This window comes from Amphiura filiformis, chromosome 2 (assembly GCF_039555335.1).
Source record: "Amphiura filiformis chromosome 2, Afil_fr2py, whole genome shotgun sequence".
Taxonomy (NCBI): domain Eukaryota; kingdom Metazoa; phylum Echinodermata; class Ophiuroidea; order Amphilepidida; family Amphiuridae; genus Amphiura; species Amphiura filiformis.
The window spans coordinates 13,383,869-13,403,000 of NC_092629.1; the positions used below are offsets into that span (position 1 = coordinate 13,383,869).

The window sequence follows — 19,132 nt, forward strand, 5'->3', positions numbered from 1 at the left end:
TTGTTAACTGAAGCCTCTCCGAAACACAGATCGCTTGAATTGCCAATTCTAGAAAATAACTCCAATTTCTGTGAAACTTGGCTGGGAGGTTCCTTTCATCAAGTAGTATTTGTATATGAAGTTAGACATTCAAATTATTTTAGGAACCCAATTAAAACTTAAAAAATATGTTTAAGGTTGGGAAATTTCCATTGCAAATGACCCTTGATGTTAAAAATTTTCAAAATTGCAATTACAAACATAGCAAAACATGGTATAAAATTTAACTTATATCTGTTGACTTACTTTAGAATGGGATTTCACATGTATTCCAGCTTTCATGTCATAATTTTCTGAGCTTATGTAAAATACATTTTTTCTTAGATTTTAACCAAAATGTTATGGATATGTCAAATTTTTTATCAGAAATCAAAAGGTTTAAGCCTTGAAACATTATTTTACTGGAATTTAAGTTGCTTCTATGCATGATTACAGTAAACAGAAACATATTTAAGTGGTTTGAAATTTTGACCCTAAAAATCAAAAGTTACACCCTTTACTGTGAAAATGACCATATATCACCCCTTTATGACCCCTTAATGACCTTAAATGCATTTTAAAATATTTCAAACATGTTTAGAATGTCATAAGGATCATTGCATTTAAATTTCAGCTCAAATGGACCATTTTGAAAACTTGACCTTTGACCCCTTTATTGACCCCTTAATGACCTTAAGACAAGTTTTAAAAAGCAATATTGTATTATCACCTGTTATGCAAATTTTGTGGAAGAAGCATTGTGAAATGAAAATCACATTTTTGTTTATGAAGAGTTTATAATATGCATCAAAATGTTTCTGTGATTATTTATAATTGAAATTTATTTTTATCATTAAATATTTCCCTTCCTTCCACAGAGGGAAAGTTAAAAAAAACCAAGCTCATTCTAGAAATGCCGTAGCTGTGAGAAGGCAGCATATTCACAGAAGAGGACTTCAAAGTTAATATTCCTCTGGCAAAGGCGAAGAAGCACAGTGAGACCAGGGTAAGTATTAAACTGCAGTAACAAGATCAATAGATCATTCTTCTATTTGGCAGAGATGCTCTGATATTGTGCCATGATGGGCAATAAATGCTGTGTCTTGATCTGGTGGCCGGGATCTACCCCGGGAGTGTACCTGGGACGTAATAGAAGAGTACTCATAACTGTGCTGGGTCGTATGCAGGGGAAACACTCGCTGGGACTTCGAACATGGTGCCCGGGGCTAGGGGCGGGGACTTGGCCGGGATGTACCCGGGATGTACACAGAAATAGTGCCCCGCCTCTGCAGGATTAAGACGGACTGTAACATGTTTGTAACAGTTTCCAAAATTACATCCCCGGGTAGGTCCCCGGCCCCCGGGGGGCCGGGACTACAATTGATTTTTGCATTATTTCAATGAGTCAACTGAGTCTGTACCTTTTGCCGGGACCTTTTGATATAAATTTACCTATTATTGAAGTCGAAAATTTTGTTGAATTGCAATTTTAGCAACATTTTTGATGTGATCGCCCGCCGTGACCCACTGTGTTTATTTCTGAACTTCCATTGCTTTACATGGTGCCATGCTTCAGCGAATGCAACTAGATTTTGAATGCAATGGTCTCTAGCCTCGAATGTGAAGTTATCAGTGAGCAAATTGTGGCTAGACCTCTCGAGCAACTCAAGCTTAGAGATCATTGCACTCGAAATCTAGTCGAATTTACTGAAGCATGACACTGTAAAGGGCAAAGCAGTGAAAGTTTAGAAGTAAACACAGCCGATCATAACACTACAATTTTGCTAAAATAGGCAACCTTTACACAAAAGATACACTTGAATCATCTATATAATAATACGCTATTCTCTGTCTGTAGATCTGTCTGTCTGTCTGTCTGTCTGTGACTGCTAATGTGAGGCCACCGTGGGTCATACGGGCTCAAACTTGGTGGGTGGGTGCAGCTTGGTATGAGACAGAACGAGTTTATATTTTTTAAGGTCAAAGGTCAAGGACGGGGTCAAGTTCAATTGAAGTCAAATTTCAAATACTTTAAATGGCTAATCTAGCCATGCCATTGTGTTGACCTTGGACTGTCAAACAAAAGTTTCCACGTTGACCTTTTCGTCAGACCAACGGTTAAGAGGCCAAAGGTCAAGAAAGGTACAAATTTCAAACTGCCCCTATGAAGCTCAAACTTGGTGGGTGGATGGAACTTGGAATAACAAATAAAAGTTTCCACGATGACCTTTTTGTCAGACCTACGGTTAAGAGGTCATAGGTCAACAAAGGTAAAAATTTCAAACTGCCCCTATGGAGCTCAAACTTGGTGGGTGGGTGGACCTTGGACTAACAAACAAAAGTTTCCACGGTGACCTTTTCGTCAGACCTACGGTTAAGAGGTCATAGGTCAACAAAGGTAAAATTTCAAATTGCTCCTATGGAGCTCAAACTTGGTGGGTGGGTGGACCTTGGACTAACAAACAAAAGTTTCTACGGTGACCTTTTCGTCAGACCTACGGTTAAGAGGTCATAGGTCAAGAAAGGTAAAAATTTCAAATTGCCCCTATGGAGCTCAAACTTGGTGGGTGGGTGGACTTTGGACTAACAAACAAAAGTTTCCACGGTGACCTTTTCGTCATACCTACGGTTAAGAGGTCATAGGTCAAGAAAGGTAACAATTTCAAATTGCTCCTATGGCGCTCAAACTTGGTGGGTGGGTGGACCTTGGACTAACAAACAAAAGTGTACACGGTGACCTTTTCGTCATACCTACGGTTAAGAGGTCATAGGTCAAGAAAGGTAACAATTTTCAACATATATGTCCCTATCGATCTCAAACTTGGTAGGTGGGTGGACCTTGGACTAACAAACAAAAGTTTCCACAGTGACCTTTTCGTCAGACCTACGGTTAAGAGGTCATAGGTCAAAAAACAAAGATTTCAAATTGCTCATGGAGCTCAAACTTGGTCGGTGGGTGTAACTTTGGCCAAGGAAGCCCAGGTTTGAGATCTGCAAAAGCCAATAACTATGACAGCCGAGAACCGCGAAATACGGGAAAGGTCAAGAAAGGTAACAATTTCAAATTGCCCCTATGGACCTCAAACTTGGTGGGTGGGTGGACCTTGGACTAACAAACAAAAGTTTCCACGGTGACCTTTTCATCATACCTACGGTTAAGAGGTCATAGGTCAAGAAAGGTAACAATTCAAATTGCTCCTATGGAGCTCAAACTTGGTGGGTGGGTGGACCTTGGACTAACAAACAAAAGTTTCAACGGTGATCTTTTCGTCAGACCTACAGTTAAGAGGTCATAGGTCAAGAAATGTCAAAATTTTCAATTGTCCCTATGGATCTCAAACTTGGTAGGTGGGTGGACCTTGGACTAACAAACAAAAGTTTCCACGGTGACCTTTTCGTCAAACCTACGGTTAAGAGGTCATAGGTCAAGAAAGGTCAAATTTTCAAATTGCCCCTCTGGAACTCAAACTTGGTGGGTGGGTGGACCTTGGACTAACAAACAAAAGTTTCCACGGTGATCTTTTCTTCAGACCTACGGTTAAGAGGTCAAAGGTCAAAAAGGTAAAAATTTGCCTATGGAGCTCATACTTGGTGGGTAGGTGGAAATTGGACTAACAAAAGTTCCATTGTGACCTTTTTGTCAGACCTACGGTTGAGAGGTCATAGGTCAAAAAACAAAGATTTCAAATTGCTCATGGACCTCAAACTTGGTCGGTGGGTGTAACTTTGACCAAGGAAGCCCAGGTTTGAAGGTAACTATGACAGCCGAGAACCGCGAAATACGGGTAACCGCCTAGTTGTAAATAACTTGCAATCTGCATTTCTACATAACAAAATAACATCCATTGCCTAAAATGTCAGTTGATGTTGATCGACCGGAAAACGACAGAATGGACTCCAGTATCAAATGCGTACAATCGTACACAAATTTGAAGCTAAAGTTCTTGAGTAAAATGTGCGATTTAAAAATCGCTAGTAAAGTATGGTACCGTAATCATGGTAATCAAAATTCAAATGCCGGTAGAATTATCCAATTCAGTGACAGTGGTGATTTGCTATTGATAACAACTTTTGTGACTCAAGGAAATAATGCAAATCGTCGCTTTTATAATTTTTTTATTATTGTTTTTTTTATTTCAGGACACCATCCATTACTGATACTCAAGTGGTGAAGAGATCAGCATCCATTGACTTGGGACTCTGCTTGGGACTGCTTGGGGAGAAAAGGATTGCTCAACCTTACTAATCCCAGTGTCAATATTGGCCCACTGGTTTTGGTAGAGTTGGGTAATTGAAATCTCCCACACACAACATGTCGGGTTCGCAGAAATTGTCAAATCCAATCAAATCCTGACATGTCACCTGGGATTTTGTCCATGAGATGAATGGTGTGAGCGTAATAACAACAGCGATGACTACATGTGCTCTGCGCCTGATGATGCGACTCGTGGTTTTACAAAGTGCATCAAGATATTTAGGAACATTTTGAGCTTTCCATGTAGTGTACATAGCTAATCTGTATCTGATTTCTCATCAGAATATACATATTCTGTAGAAAGCTGACAATGTCTGACATTGTGGGAGTAAAATAATATAATAGTTATGTATGATCATTCTAATTTGCTGTAGAAGTTCAAGTAGTGATGTAACAGGATTAATTACCAAAGCGATGTATGAAAACATTTTTGAACGTATTGCCCTGCACTAGACATACATGGTAACTCTGTATCGCACCATTAATGATCAAAGAACATGCATAAAGACCTGTACCTGGTCCATGTACGTTTCATTTGCACAGGTACGATTAGTGTCTTTGCAAAGAGCGGTAATGTTTTTAATCTATGATTGCACACATTCACAGACATGACAGGTGATGAGTGTGCCTACTTTATATAATGTAGGGCGACACATCAAAAAACACAATCCGACAGCGACCTTTTCACCTATCGCTGTGGTAATTTATCTCGCAGCATAATTCTCATCGAGCCAGTACTGGTGGGGCAATCAAAATGCTCTTGCACATGTGGATGCTTTATGAAGTCACTACAAACTCCAGGTGAAATGAGGTATAACAAAAAATGTAAACTTGGCATAGATTCGAACAGGGGTAGCATTAAGGCCCGAAAGTCGGGGGTTGATTTGCCGTGTTTGTCACTCCCGAGCTTGGAGAAAATCCAAATACATGGGGTGAAAATTAAATCTTGGGGGTGAAAAATATTTTGCAGTGTAGTCAGGGATAGGAGTAAGGTCCAAAAGTAGAGGGTCATAGTTCACCCCCGAGCATGCACATATTCTCAATATAGAGGGTGAAAATTTAATATTTTTTAAATGTAGGGGTTCATTCACCCCCGATCGGGGGTTAACGCTACCCCTGGATTCGAAATAAATCAATAATATTTCTCCTGGACAGATATACAGCATATACTGATAAACTACAGAAAAATAAATGTATGTTCTCCAACTTGTCTTTCTTTTGTGTGTGTCATGTTTTCTGCCCTAACTGATTGAAATTTGGTGCACTTATAGGCCTATGGATGAAAAAAAATAAAGTGTCATAAATGCTATTATGATAGTATGTGTGTATGCATACTTTTATGGTACATTAAATAAAATGCAACACTGAAACTAGAGTTTTGTTCTTCATAGCCTATGCAGGGTTCACCAATATTTCAATTTCCCCACCTTTGAAAATATGTATGAAGTCTCCGAGCACTTTCGAGGAACCTTTAGTTGTAAGTGATTGTTATGGCACAAGAAAACAAAATAACAATGGAAATGTAAAACTGTTTCTTCTTAAAAGTGGGCACCAAAGTTGTTTGAAATAATTGCCGAGATTGCCCGGGAATCAAAATAATGAATTTTAGGGTCCCACTATAGTGTTCAAAGTGGGGTACTGGGCTCAAAAATGTATATTATGTACAAGAGTAATCAATTAGGATACTGGCCGGGGATACTGGCTATGAGGCTCTACATAATTAATGTTTGATTTCCTGTTGCTGCCCAGTGCCCACCCCCAAATCCCAAAATAATTCATTATTTGAGATAAAAAATGACAGCTGATGTAGGAAGAGAATGCAAAATGGAACTTGAGAGAGTAGAACCTTTAACTAACGGTACTACTAAGCCATGCTAAGTAGGAAAGGATTTGTTGTGCACTTTTGTTTCATGCTTCAGATATACATGATTGATTTTGCTATAACTGTAGCAGGATTTTTGGTGTGTACTTTTCTTGCTGAATAATTTTATGGACCCCCTCCCATCTCAGGTTGAAAATGTTTATGATCCCCTTCTGCCCACAAGACTCAAAACAAATTATTCCTTGTTGGAACGAAGGTGTGGAGCGCTCAAAAATGTCTAATTTGTAAGGACAAAGGATGCACACAAAAAATTGAGTACACAAAAATTTTGATCATAAGCAAGCCTTGAAATAAGCAGGTGCTGGGAGCAAATGATGCAGTAGATGCAGCAGTGCTGATATGCTGCATTGTATATGCAGAACAGGATTTACTATTTGAAAATTGCTGCCTGTTCTTCAAATTGCTCCTGGTTCCCTGTGATTGCACTTTCAGAGTGAACCAGGAGCAATATTCAAAACAAATTGCTCCTGTTTTCAGTCTACTTATTTCAAGGCTTGATCATAAGTGTAAAGAAAAGATTCTGAGTGTACAAAATTTTGATTACCTAAAGATTGTGGCATTGTGCACACAATTTAATTGCATGCATGCAAGTTAAAAAAATGTGTGTGTAGTGCGCAAATATTTTGAGTCACAGCACCTAATAATTTTAAACCTGTATTTTTGGTGTCAAAAAATCACGACCCCCATATTTTGGTATAAAAATTCAATGACCCCCATGAGCCCACATTTCAAAGAAAATGTGGCCCCTAACGAGAAACATTTTTTTTATAATTTTATAGCCAAAACCCCCCCCCTCGGCTTGCCGAAAATTGCTCTCCCCTGGTTGGCCAAATATCTCCCCCCCATTTTACCCCAGGCTCAAATTATTGCACAGCCCGGCCCCTCAGTTGAAAAATTGAAGAGCCAATCGCACCAGCCTTTCTCACCAGGCCTACTCATCCGGCATTCCGGTAGCTCTATGGTATGTCTCGAACGACCCCCACCCAGCCCACCCCACCCGCAGGATCTTGACCACCTTGATATTTTGGATTTTCAAACCCTTTTTGTACATTTTCGGTCATTTTGACCATTTTGTCAAACTCCCCCCCCTGAGTTGCTTTGTCTAACCCCTTGCCCCCCCCCCTCCGAAAACATCCTGGCTATGCCACTGCATCGATCCAGCACATATCATGATATTACCTCACCATATTTTAATGTTTGGGCATATAGGCCTACTGTATAGGCCTAATTGCCATTTTTAGACCAAAAACAGTAGTTTGTTGCTCATATTTGCAGAAAAAACCATACCATATAATTTAACCCTTGTTTGAAAAAGCTGTTTGGGTAGAATACAAGTGCAAAACAAAAATAGGCTATCTTTCATCAAGGAAATCAAAGAAATTACTCCCTTTTATTTTCTGGGCGCTAGTATCTCAAAAAAATGAAGCTGTTCATTACTATGCATTATTACTTCATTTTTTTGTAACATGTATTTTACTTCCCAGAAATGCTTCAAATGAAAAATATACCGCTTTTCTCGATTTTTTTGACACAGGTAGTTAGATAATAGTGTTTTGCTGTCATTTAAACTAAATTTAATCAATTGGATGTCTGAATTTTTTATTAAAAAAAAATCTGCACAACCAGAAAATCACATTCTGATCAAGTCGGGCATGAAAAGGTGCAAAATGGTTGCACAGTCTAATTGTGTGTCAAAATGTATTTTGTGTTTATCAATTTGCGTATATTTCTTTGTAGGTTACGCTTGCTTGCCTTTTAAACATTTTACAGTGTGGATGAGGAGAAAACTTCCCTGTAGGAAAAGTATAAAGTCATGATAGATTTGGAAAAAAATCTGAAGTTGTAAGTTCTGCGAATGATTTTTGTTTATATTATAGTCGCTTCTTGCAAAAACGCCCTCATGAAATCTCTGTTACAGGCTTACAGCTATCACATGATTCTATATTTCGTTCATGAATAGCGAGGCATATTATGGAGGATAGCAATTTACGTAAGAGTATAGGTCCAATTAAGGGGTCGTCTCACAAAATTGGCTTATAAGCCACATCGATCAGCATTCAGTTCCTGTACTGGTCACCGTACATGTACCTGTGTGCAGTGCATTGAGAAGTATGTGAACATTTTCTTTGACCTTGTCGACTGTGTGAGTGTGTTATTCGTGTGTCTCTTTTACGTCCATGGGCATGGTAGAACGTAGTGCAGAACATCATGCCTGGGAATGCTACATATATTACCGTAGTAATCGAGGTAGCAAATTCCGTCAACCGACATGAGTGTGTCTACTCTAAGGTAAGCTGGTATGTAACTTATCTCTATTGTTCATATATTATTATTATTATCATATTATATTAAAAATCATGATTGTTTTACTTTCAGACTTTTAAGCTTACTTCTCCTATACTGTTACGTTACCCGGGTACTGTACTGTACGTCAGTGGCGTATATAGCCAGGATTTTGGAACCGAGGGGCACAAAAGAACTTGTAAATGTACATTGTAGGCCTACCGACGGAAATATTTTTTGCCGACGGAAGTTATGATTTGTTGACCCAATTTTTGTTGCATGGTTTGAAAAAGTGAAGAGCAAAAAAAGAAAAAGAAAAGGGGAATATAAGCGGTACCGACATAAAAACACAATTTTTTTTATGTATACTATTCAATTTAATTCACAATTTTTCATGCTTTTTTTAAATTTCGCCCCTTTTTCTGTCACCGTGGATAAAAAATAGTCTATTGTTAGCCGGCCCCCCTGCCCCCTCCCCGACTGGCTACGCCACTGCTGTACGTGCTGATCATCATGATCATGTGATGCTGTACCTCAATTAGAGGCAGTGGCGGCGCCACGGGGGGGGGGGGGACATGGTGGAAAAATGCCCACCCCCAGTCAGAACCCTTCCCACCTTGTTTCCCCCAGTAAAATACGGTACGAAAATTCCCACTTATTACCACATTTTTGGGCAATTTTTTTCATTTTGCCCCCCCTGAAATTCACTTTGCCCCCTCAATGCCCCCCGAAAATAATTCCTGGCACCGCCACTTAATAGAGGTTAATGACTGCGCATCAGTTGTTTGGGTATTGTGATATATCTATACAATGTGCTTTGGAACCCAGGAATATCCCGAGGGGTGCCCCGGCACAGTTTTACCCCTGGTCCTGGAGTTTTACAGAAGATATTATATAGTTCTTTTTTTTTATCTTTCAATATTTATTGGTTTTTCATAAACAAAAATAAATGACAATTAACATCAAATCATACACAAAAAGGGACAAAAAGGTAGCAACAATGGTTACACAAATTATGCAGTCGACACTTCTACCCAGATACACTACATGTAATCCCTGGGGGTCACTCACTATTTGACTTGCTACGCACCCGCGTCCAAGAAAAACGTCTAAAAGGGTATGTTTTTCACCACACAGCATTGTCAACGTCTTTTTGAAAAAGGGGTACATTTCAGAAGGCATCGCCATTTTAAATTTAGGGTCCTTTTTCAGCCAGATCCTTATAAGGGTTAGTAATATTATTGTTTGAGTGAAAAACAGGCCATTAAGGGTGCATTTCAGAGGTGGTCGGATGCGGGTGGGTAGCACTTTTGTGTGAGAGTGACCCCCCCCCCCCCGGATGTAATCATGCTATTAAATAACCTGTTCATATGCACAAGGTCACAATATAATCCAGTCACACAGTCTACAAAGTTTTATAAATAATACAAAAATGAACAAAAAATCTAGATACTATGTCAAATCTCCATTTACGAAAGTGGCATGCGAGTTTGTTTTTCTTTTTAGCAATGAAATACTCTGTATCTCTGTTTATTTTAATAAAAGCCTTAAGACCAATTGTATTGGGAGTTTTGTTTGAAATAAATTTACACACATAGATATAGTATTTGACACTCAAAAACAAGTATGTCAAAAACATATCATTGAGCAGTGAGCACCCCAAAATTGTTTTCAAAGGTTGAGATATCAAAATCAATATCATCTTTATTTTTAATAACTTTAATTATATCTTCCCAAAGGGGTTTGATTTTCTCACATTCACAAAAAACATGGGTAATTGTTTCAAGCATCTTATTGCAAAATGCACAATTTGGAGAAATCCCTTCTTTTTGAACAAGAAATCATAAAAGCAATGGCTTTATGGAAGATTTTGAAATAAAATGAGCGAAATCGAGAATCAATTGAACATTTACTATTACGAAGATGAATTTGGTCCCAATCCAAGTCCTCAGGGTCAACTCATTCCAAAAACTAATACGTTTTTCAGGAACACATTTCTCAATCATAATAGAATTTAGCATGGAGCTAAGGTTATCAACCACTAAACCAGCTTATCAAAAATCTCCACACTAGAAATTTCAATGTTTGGATTATCAGGAACAGGAACATTTTTCATTCAAAAATTAAATTTCTTTCTGTCATGATTCGAAATATCAGAATCAAGAATCAATTCTTCAAATAATTTACTACCTGGGGGAGGGTTAAGGAAATCATCAACATACACATTACCTTTATCACACCAGTCTTCATAGTAAAAGTACTGTTTAGATTTTGAATGAATATTTCTAAAAACCATAAAGATTGGCAGGCACCAAGATTAGGTAAACATACCAAGTTCTGAGGGAATCAGCTAATTGGGTACAATTAAGCTTATTTAAAATACTTTCAGGAGCATATGATTTCCGTAAAATATCATCATCAAGCAGGGCCGTAGCAAGCGGGGCGGCCGGGGATGCCATGGCCGCCCCACTTTTTGAGAAATTATTTATGTTTTTCTTATCTTTATTTCAATTTGGGCATATATTGTAATTTGGCCGCCCCACATTTGTGATGACCGCCCCACATTTTTCAACCTTGCTACGGCCCTGTCATCAAGCAGTAAATTAAACCAATACATTTTTTGAGCCAAGGCAAAAGTGTAAGGGTCTATCATACGAAGGCCACACAGAAAAAAATCATTGCACACACATTTTCTTCTGACTCTATCATTACCAGCATTCCAAATGAATTTGAAAAACTGTTTGTTAAGGTCTTTAAATAAAGAATTGGGAATTTTAATACTCAAAACTGAAAAAGATAGAGCAGCTGAGGCAAAAGAAGTGTTTTAATAACACAAGTTTTCCTATCAAAGAAAGGTTTCTAGCGCGCCAGCAATTTAAGGTTCCCTCTATCTGTTTAAGCTTAACCTTCTAGTTGAGATCAAACATTAACTTAAAATTCAATGAAAATTAATACCCAAAGTTTTAAAATCTCTAGTTTTCCAAAGAAGACCCAGCCCAGAAAAGGGACGATTTAAACCTTTGATTGAGCCAATCCAAATAGCTTCGGATTTGATGAGATTGATCTTGCAGCCAGAACAAGTTGCGAATCTTTGTAAAGTTTCAAAAAGATTGTTTTAAAAGGAATCAGGCAAGCCATCCAGGAAACAGGTTGAGTCATTTGCTAACAAAGGTATGGTTCCCTTTCTTTTCAAATAGCTCTTTTCTGGTTAATTGTTTTTAAAAAAATGGTCACGTGATGAACGTCAGTCTGTGAGCACGTTTGTTGGCGGATGCTCCCGAATTTTTCATTATTTTAACCGTTCAGCTTTCATTTTTACTACTCTTATCCCAAGATGCCAAACAATAAAAACTCAGGGACAAATAAGAGAGCGGGTTCGCCCATGAAAAGTAAGCTGGAAAACAGCAAAAAGGCTGCAAAATCGTTAAGCTTCTGTGATGAAAGTATGGACACAATGGGTAGCAGTGATCCGGCTACTTTCGGTGTAACAAGCTCAAAGATGGCAGCGCCCATGGATCGGGAGCCGCCTACTCTTTTCGCCAAACGCCAAGAGTTTCTTGAATGCTGTTAAAATAAGAAAAGTTTTAATGCTAATTTATTGCACATTCTAGGGAAGCGTGGATAACCGAGTGAGAGGGTTTTCAATCAAATATTTTTCCTGTCAAAACTGAAGCATCCTCTGTATAAGAGAAAATATGAATATTAACTGCACATCATAATGATTCGTGATACCCAATTGTGGCACATTTGATGTCGTTTATGAGGCAGAGAATTTTATTTCAATGCTATATACGCCAAAATATTTTTTTAATTGAGCGAGAATGGCGATAGAAAAAACGTTGAAAATTCCATGTAAAAATTACATTAGACCCCGCCAAATATTACTGTTTCGTTTTTATGGTAATCTAATCTTTTATTTCCTGAAATAAAATTAAGGGTCTAATGTGGATTTCTTGTATAAATTATAAAAACATTGACGTGTATTATACAAGAAGCTACAAGAAAAATGGTAGGCTGCATATACTGACTGACATATCATGCATATTGAAGATATGGACTTTTCTCCCAAAAAGACCTATTGTTTTGTGGAAAATAATCCATATCTTCTGAATACGAAGAATGTCCTGATGATATCAAATAATTTTGATTTTTTGAAATTCGCAATGTAATACACATTTTATGGCAAATGATTGAAAATTTATATTTTTGACATTTAACAGTACTCGATGTAAACTTTATAAATCTGATGATTTATACTTAAAGTGTATGTAGGTGGGATGAAAAGCCGACGATCAATTGAAAATTTTGACATTTTGTATTGAAGATATGGATTTTCCCCAAAACACCAAAAAAATTAGGTCTTTTGGGAAAAAAATCCATATCTTCAATATGAAAGGTCAAAATTTTCAATTGATCGTCAGCTTTTCCTCCCAGCTACATCATTAGATTGATAAAATTTACTTCAAGGACTGTATATCAAAAATGTGAAAAATGTCAAATTTTAATAATTTGTCATAAAATTTGTATTATATTGTGAATTTCAAAAAATGAAAATTATTTGATATTCATTCATTCATTCATTCATATTTTATATCAGAAAGACATTCTTCGTATTCAGAATGCAATTCGATATGTCTGATGTGCTCTCATGTCCCACAAAAAATACTGTCTAAACGCTCAAAATGCTCATTCCAGATCCCTATAAAAGCTAGTTAACACAATTCAAAATCACTGAGTACTTTCAAAACTTGTTTAACTGAATAAATATCCTTAACAAACAAGCACAAATCATCTGCATAGCAGGACAATTTCAAATGTGTGGTTGTATGATTGTATCGATTTGAATCCCAATTATGTCCTCTTTGTTATTTAATTGAATACACAGAATTTCAATGGCCAGATTAAAAAGTTGATGAGGGGATCTCCCTGTCTAAGACCATGCATGACATCAAAATATCCTGTAGACATACCATTGTTCATGACACAGCTGCATGGTTACCGGTAATATGTTTTTATAGAAAGTACCAATCCATTTTTGAATTGAACTTCCAAAATTAAAAACACCCCAAGCAAACTTTTAGACTGCACTTCTGTATCTAACAGAATCCAACAAAATAGTTAACAGCACACTGCTGAATCCAACACAATCCAGCACATGGATTGTGTTGGATATAGAAGTTATAACTTACAAGAAAGTACCATGGTTCTTTCTAATAGACTGCTGTATCCAACAAAATCCAACAATATTTATTTTACGTACACACTGCTAATTCTAACAAAATCCATCAGATTTCTGAGAATGCTGCCATGCTAAATCTAACAAGATCCAACACACATAGTTGTGGTAGCAGACATTCTATATCTAACAAAATCCAACGTGTTGGATCCTGTTGGATTTAGCAGGTTGTTTAAAGGGGGAAACAATGTGTTAGATTTTGTTAGATTCTGCAGTGTTCCAAAGTGTCAAATTTGTTGGATTTTGTTAGATTCTGCAGGGTCCAAAAGTATTTTCTCGGAAGTAAAGGCTCGGAAAGCGACCATTTCTGGTTTAAATTTGGTTGAATTTAGTATTATTTTGTTCTTGTATTTTCTAAATATATTTTGTCAAAGTTAGCAGGGATAATAAGCATTTACTTACAACAAGTCAGGGTCTGGATTAGCATAACAGTATGTTAACATTATACCGTAAAGTAAAGGAAATAAGCAATGTTTTCACATATTTATCAAATTGCTTTTTGTTCATTGCCAATCTGCACTTAACCCAACACTTTATTGTTTTGGCCTGGGGAAAACACGGGGTACAAAATCCCATCAAAGGGTTGCCAAACTACCAAAGTTCTGCAGGATGGATGCAATATAAGGAAGAGGGTCATTCTCCTGCACCACTAATTTTGTTGGCTTGTCATGGGGCTTTTTCCCTGAACTAGGTGACTTTTCCCAGAGAGAGTTTGGTAATTTTGGACAAAATTCGAATTGCAAAAGTCTGCACTCGATTCTAGAAGCGTTTTCCCTGAAGTCCCATTGACGCAACAGTTAAGAAAAACATGCGCAGGAGAGTGAAAAGTAGCCAACTGATCGGCGGGATTGAAGAGTCGCATATTATAAGAGAGGTGGTGTCTCTCAAAAGCCAGGTTGAGGAAAGTAGAATATATATATATATATATATCATTATACAGATATTTTTGGCTGTACATTTTGTATATTAGCTTTGGGAAAGCTTTATTATGCAGAATTTTTAGGCCATGCATTTTATCTATTTTGGCATACTGCTTTTTAGGCCATGCATTTTATATTAGATTTTGGCATACTGCTTTGCCAACCCTGGTTTGGACGAATTTTCCACCACCTCTCTGGCCTAGTGTCGCAAACTAGGCATGGCAGGTCCGAGCATTATTCATGCTTTGTCGTCAGGGGAGATTTTTTGATCAGGGGAGCTTTCTTGATCAATCCCTGGACCTATGCATAGACCAATATGGCTAAACAAATTTAACTTCAAAGAAAAACTTTTTAAATTTTTAAACAAATTCAGTGTGCCAAAAGTAATTCTTAGACTAAAGCTAAGGGCCTGGAGTTATCCATGGACGTATATTATTTTCCTTACCCACAAGTTTCTGGTATCATATGCTTACCAGGGCATTGAACTTTATGTGTATCTTTCTCAAAAGTTAAGAGGGTTGAATGACCTTTTATGATCATTGATTATTGATCACTAAAAGATCATCCAACCTGCCTAATTTTTGAGTGCTCAAAGATGCACACAGTTCAATGCCCTTTTGAGCATATTTCTAGGTTTTTATTCTTTTAGCTTTTAATCACAGATTATAGATATAGATATAGAATAGATATAGAAATTATTATTACCACTCCTGATCATAGCTGGACATCGACATTGACATTGAACTTAAAACCAAAGTTTATATTGCCCTAATCAACTGGTGTGAAGACTTGAAGATAAGGACTTTGGTGGACTTCCTTGGATTGCTGCTTTACAATAAAGGTGAATATTTTATTTTATATAACCAAACATGAACAAGAGACAATTTTATGTTTTTTTTCCTTGATTTAAATCAGTAAACAGATGAATCTACTGGAGAAAATAACCAACTATTTTTGTCTATCGTGATGTGAAAGCAAATAGGTTTGAATATTTCCCAAATTAACTGAAGTATTATTATTCTAATAAATGTTTACAGAGAAGATCATGAGAACAAATTCAAAACCCTTTTAACTTCTTTTATGACATTTGTCCACTACTTTCTTAGTCATGCTAAATTGCCACTCTAATAAATGTTCACAGTGAAGATCATAAGAACAAAGTCAAATATCCTTTTAAGCTCTTTTATGACATTTGACCACTACTTTCTTTGTCATGCTAAATTGCCACTTGAAAAGTATAAATCAAAAGTTTATTGGGCTGTTCCATTACAGTAAAGGGCTTTTCTAATTTTTTGTTCATATTTTTGTGTCTATTCCACCCCCATTTCATCAGAAATCTACCCCTGGAAATAATGAGCTCCCTGAGAGAGGTTAGAGCATTACAACAATCCCTCAGCACTAAAGAAGGGCAAACATTTCTCAGATCGGCCCTAAGTGTTCATAGAGACATCATGGCAAAAACAAGCAAGAGGAGTGTGGAGAGAGGAGAAGAGGAGAAAATGGTTAAAAAGAAGAAGACCAGAAGCAGCAAGGAGATAGAAGAGAAGAAGAAAGGAAAGAAAGGAAAGGAGACAAAAGAGAATGGCCTGAAGACATCCAAAGTGAAAGCCGGAAAAGTGACAAAAAGACCAAAGAAAACTTCGGCAGCAAGCAAGAGTGATGACAAGATTGGTGGAGAGAGTGACGAGATGCCAAGTAAGAAGAAGGGGAAGAGCCTTGTAGCAACAAAGAAAAGCAAACTCTTCGTGCAGCATCAGAAAGCAGAAGAGAAGAGAAATCTGCAGGAGGCGAAAAGACAAAGTGCCCGTGAGGCAATGCGTAGAAGGGAGACGGAGAGGGTAGAGGCCGCCGGCCCTGAAAACCGTGTTGGGCTCTACGACATAGAGGGAGAGTCGACACCTAGTGTCAGTGAAGACGACGATGATGATTCTGATGAAGACTGGAGTGACGAGGATGATGATGATGATGAGGAGTATGAGGAGGAGTACGAGGATGATGTGGACCCTGAATTCCAGCCTTGTACCAGTGCTGAGAATGTCGATGAAGATGGTGATGGAGAGGTTCCACCAGAGGTTCCACAAGATGCTCCTCCAGTCAGACGTCGGAAGGCAGCCCCAGTGGAAGCCGATTCCGACGATGACCCAGACCCACCAAAACCAGGGCAAGATTATTATCGACCGGACAAGTTCGGCTGGTGCAGAAGTTTAGAAGATGTAAGTGTGCAGCCTTTCAAAGGTGCAACACCACATGGACCAACATTCCAGAAGCTTCCAGAACCCATGGACTATTTCCTAATGTTTATGTCCATAACCATCATCAGCAGCATTGCCAAATGGACCAACAAGGCAATGAAGACAGCAGGACAACATGTTCAAACCTCTGTGGAAGAAATAAAGGCATGGATTGGGATACACCTGGTGATGGGACTGGTGCGGATACCCTACTACCAGGATTACTGGTCCAAACATCTAGGGTATCGCAATAATCTGATTGCAAGCACCATGTCCCGTCACAGGTTTGACACACTGTCCAGTTTTCTTCATGGTAATGACCCAGATGTGGAACCACTTCCCCGCCCAGATCAGACCGACAAGCCAGCGGTGGAAAAGAAAGACCTCCAGAAACAGCTTGGGCCAGTGATGCCGGTGTGGGAGGAAGTAATATTGAACTCCCAAAAAAACTTCAACCTCGGTCACAACGTTACCATCGACGAGGCAATGGTTAAGTACCGAGGCTTTAGAGCCACAACCAGGAAGTTTTTTATGCCGCTGAAACCAATTAGATCTGGGTTTAAACTGTACGCACTGGCTGATTCCATCACTGGCTATACGGCGAATTTCATTACCCACCCATTCAATGGTGGTAAGCCATCAACGATGAAGGACATTGCCATGACCGTCATGCGCCCTTTTCTGTTCCGCTTCCATCATCTCTTCACGGATAAATTATACACATCCGTGAATTTGGCTAACGATCTTCTGGCTAACGAAACATACCTGACAGGAACTGTAAAAAGTAATAGCTCAGGTCTGCCAGAAGATTTCAAAGCAGCTTCACCCAAGATCAAGCGGCTCGGTAAATGTGACCGTGGAACCTTTACACACGTCAGCATTCACAGCTGACGTGTGCCTACTGGAAGGACTCCAGAAGCGTGGAGATTCTCAGCTCCGCCCACCAGGGCTACAGAAACAAGAAAGACGACCACGTCATACGAAAGGTCAAAGATGATGGAATGAGGGAGCGAGAAGAAAAGGAGATCAAGGCGCCAAAACAGGCCATTGACTACATCAAGTCCATGGCAGGTGTTGACCGCGCTGACCAGCTCCGGAGCTATTATACCTGTGCCCGGAAGGCTAAGCTATGGTGGCGCCAGATCTTCTACTACTTGATAGATGTCTGCATGGTCAACGCCTGGATATGCTACAAGATGCACAATCCACCTAAACGTGGCAAGGCAGCAGCCACTGACGATAGCGGGGCTGTTGATGATATCAGTAAAAACCTGACACATTCAGAGTTTGTGATGAAAGTTGCGGAGCAACTCATAAGAGGTCATACTGACCGCACAGGTGGATTTGAACCACCACAGGCCAATCCTTTACCGCTTCCACAACATGCAGCTCCAGATTGCCGGTGGGTCAACTTGCAGAGAAAGCATGCAAGGCAGTGTAGCTGGTGCCGATCCAACGACTGGCGCAACATTTCTGGCAACATACCTACCACTCGCTATGGATGCAAGATTTGCAATCAAAATCTGTGCCAAACCTGCTTCTTGGACTATCACGGCCTTCGTTGATAGTGAGTTGCCTTCAGTATCAGTGTCAATACATGGGTTCTGGAAGTGGTGGTAAATGTTGGTCTATGATACATGGTGGTGGTGGTGGTGCACATGTGTATAACCCTAACTGTAATTAACCCCAATCAGATTAACCCAAACCTAAATTAACCCTAATCCTAAAATGAATATAATTTTATATGCTTACACTGTGTTTCTACTCTCTTTTTACAGCTCAAGCCGCTACTGACGAGGACCAGTCTGAGACTGCTACATTCTACATCTGTAGCCGTTCCTTACTACTTTGAGGAACCCCTTTGAACCAGTCAGCCTGCTGCTTTCTGAATGATTTGCCCACAACGGATGGGCGAATCTTCAGCCTCACCAACTTTTTTTTACTTGCTGCAAAACGTCTGCCTTGCAGCAAGATGCCCTTGCTGATCCAGCTTCTCTTCTTTTAAGGGCCTAGCCTAAACATTAAAAAAAAAAAAAAAAAAGGGAGGGGGAGGGGGATGGGTGGGAAGGGAAAAAATTGCTTCTATTTGCTGAGACTAAACTTTGCACTGATCGTGAGAGATTTGCCCAGCTTTTCATCCTTTATGATGCATGTAGTATTGAAATATTTTCTGTGCTTTTCAGCTTAAAAACTTTGTGTGGGGAGTAGATTCCCTGGCTTCTCAGCCTTAACTCTTTTGAGCCATTTTTTGTGATTTTTGAGACCAAAGATGTGATGTGTAAAATCTCTTTTGAGCCATTTTTTGTG

The 19,132-nt window shown here is 38.8% G+C and overlaps 1 protein-coding gene and 1 long non-coding RNA gene across 4 annotated transcripts in view; both read left to right on the plus strand.

Moving 5' to 3' along the window:
* Window positions 1-8,197: 8,197 nt before the first annotated feature.
* LOC140145913 (uncharacterized) overlaps window positions 8,198-19,132 on the plus strand; it is a 47,837-nt gene continuing 36,902 nt past the window's right edge. For 2 of the 3 annotated variants that reach the window (XR_011858146.1, XR_011858148.1), the window contains exon 1: window positions 8,198-8,444. This is a non-coding gene — a long non-coding RNA (uncharacterized lncRNA). Of the gene's footprint in view, window positions 8,453-19,132 lie in introns of all 3 variants that reach the window. The other variant, XR_011858147.1, reaches the window with a different exon arrangement.
* LOC140171269 (uncharacterized) lies at window positions 14,646-17,716 on the plus strand. Its single transcript, XM_072194501.1, has 2 exons — window positions 14,646-15,435; window positions 15,928-17,716. Exon 2 carries the CDS (start codon window positions 15,947-15,949, stop codon window positions 17,714-17,716), a length of 1,770 nt encoding a protein of 589 aa, XP_072050602.1. The 5' UTR covers window positions 14,646-15,435; window positions 15,928-15,946.

Bases quoted from the DNA above. Each gene is read 5' to 3' on its own strand.
- LOC140171269 (XM_072194501.1), top strand. From the start codon at position 15,947: ATGAGCTCCCTGAGAGAGGTTAGAGCATTACAACAATCCCTCAGCACT.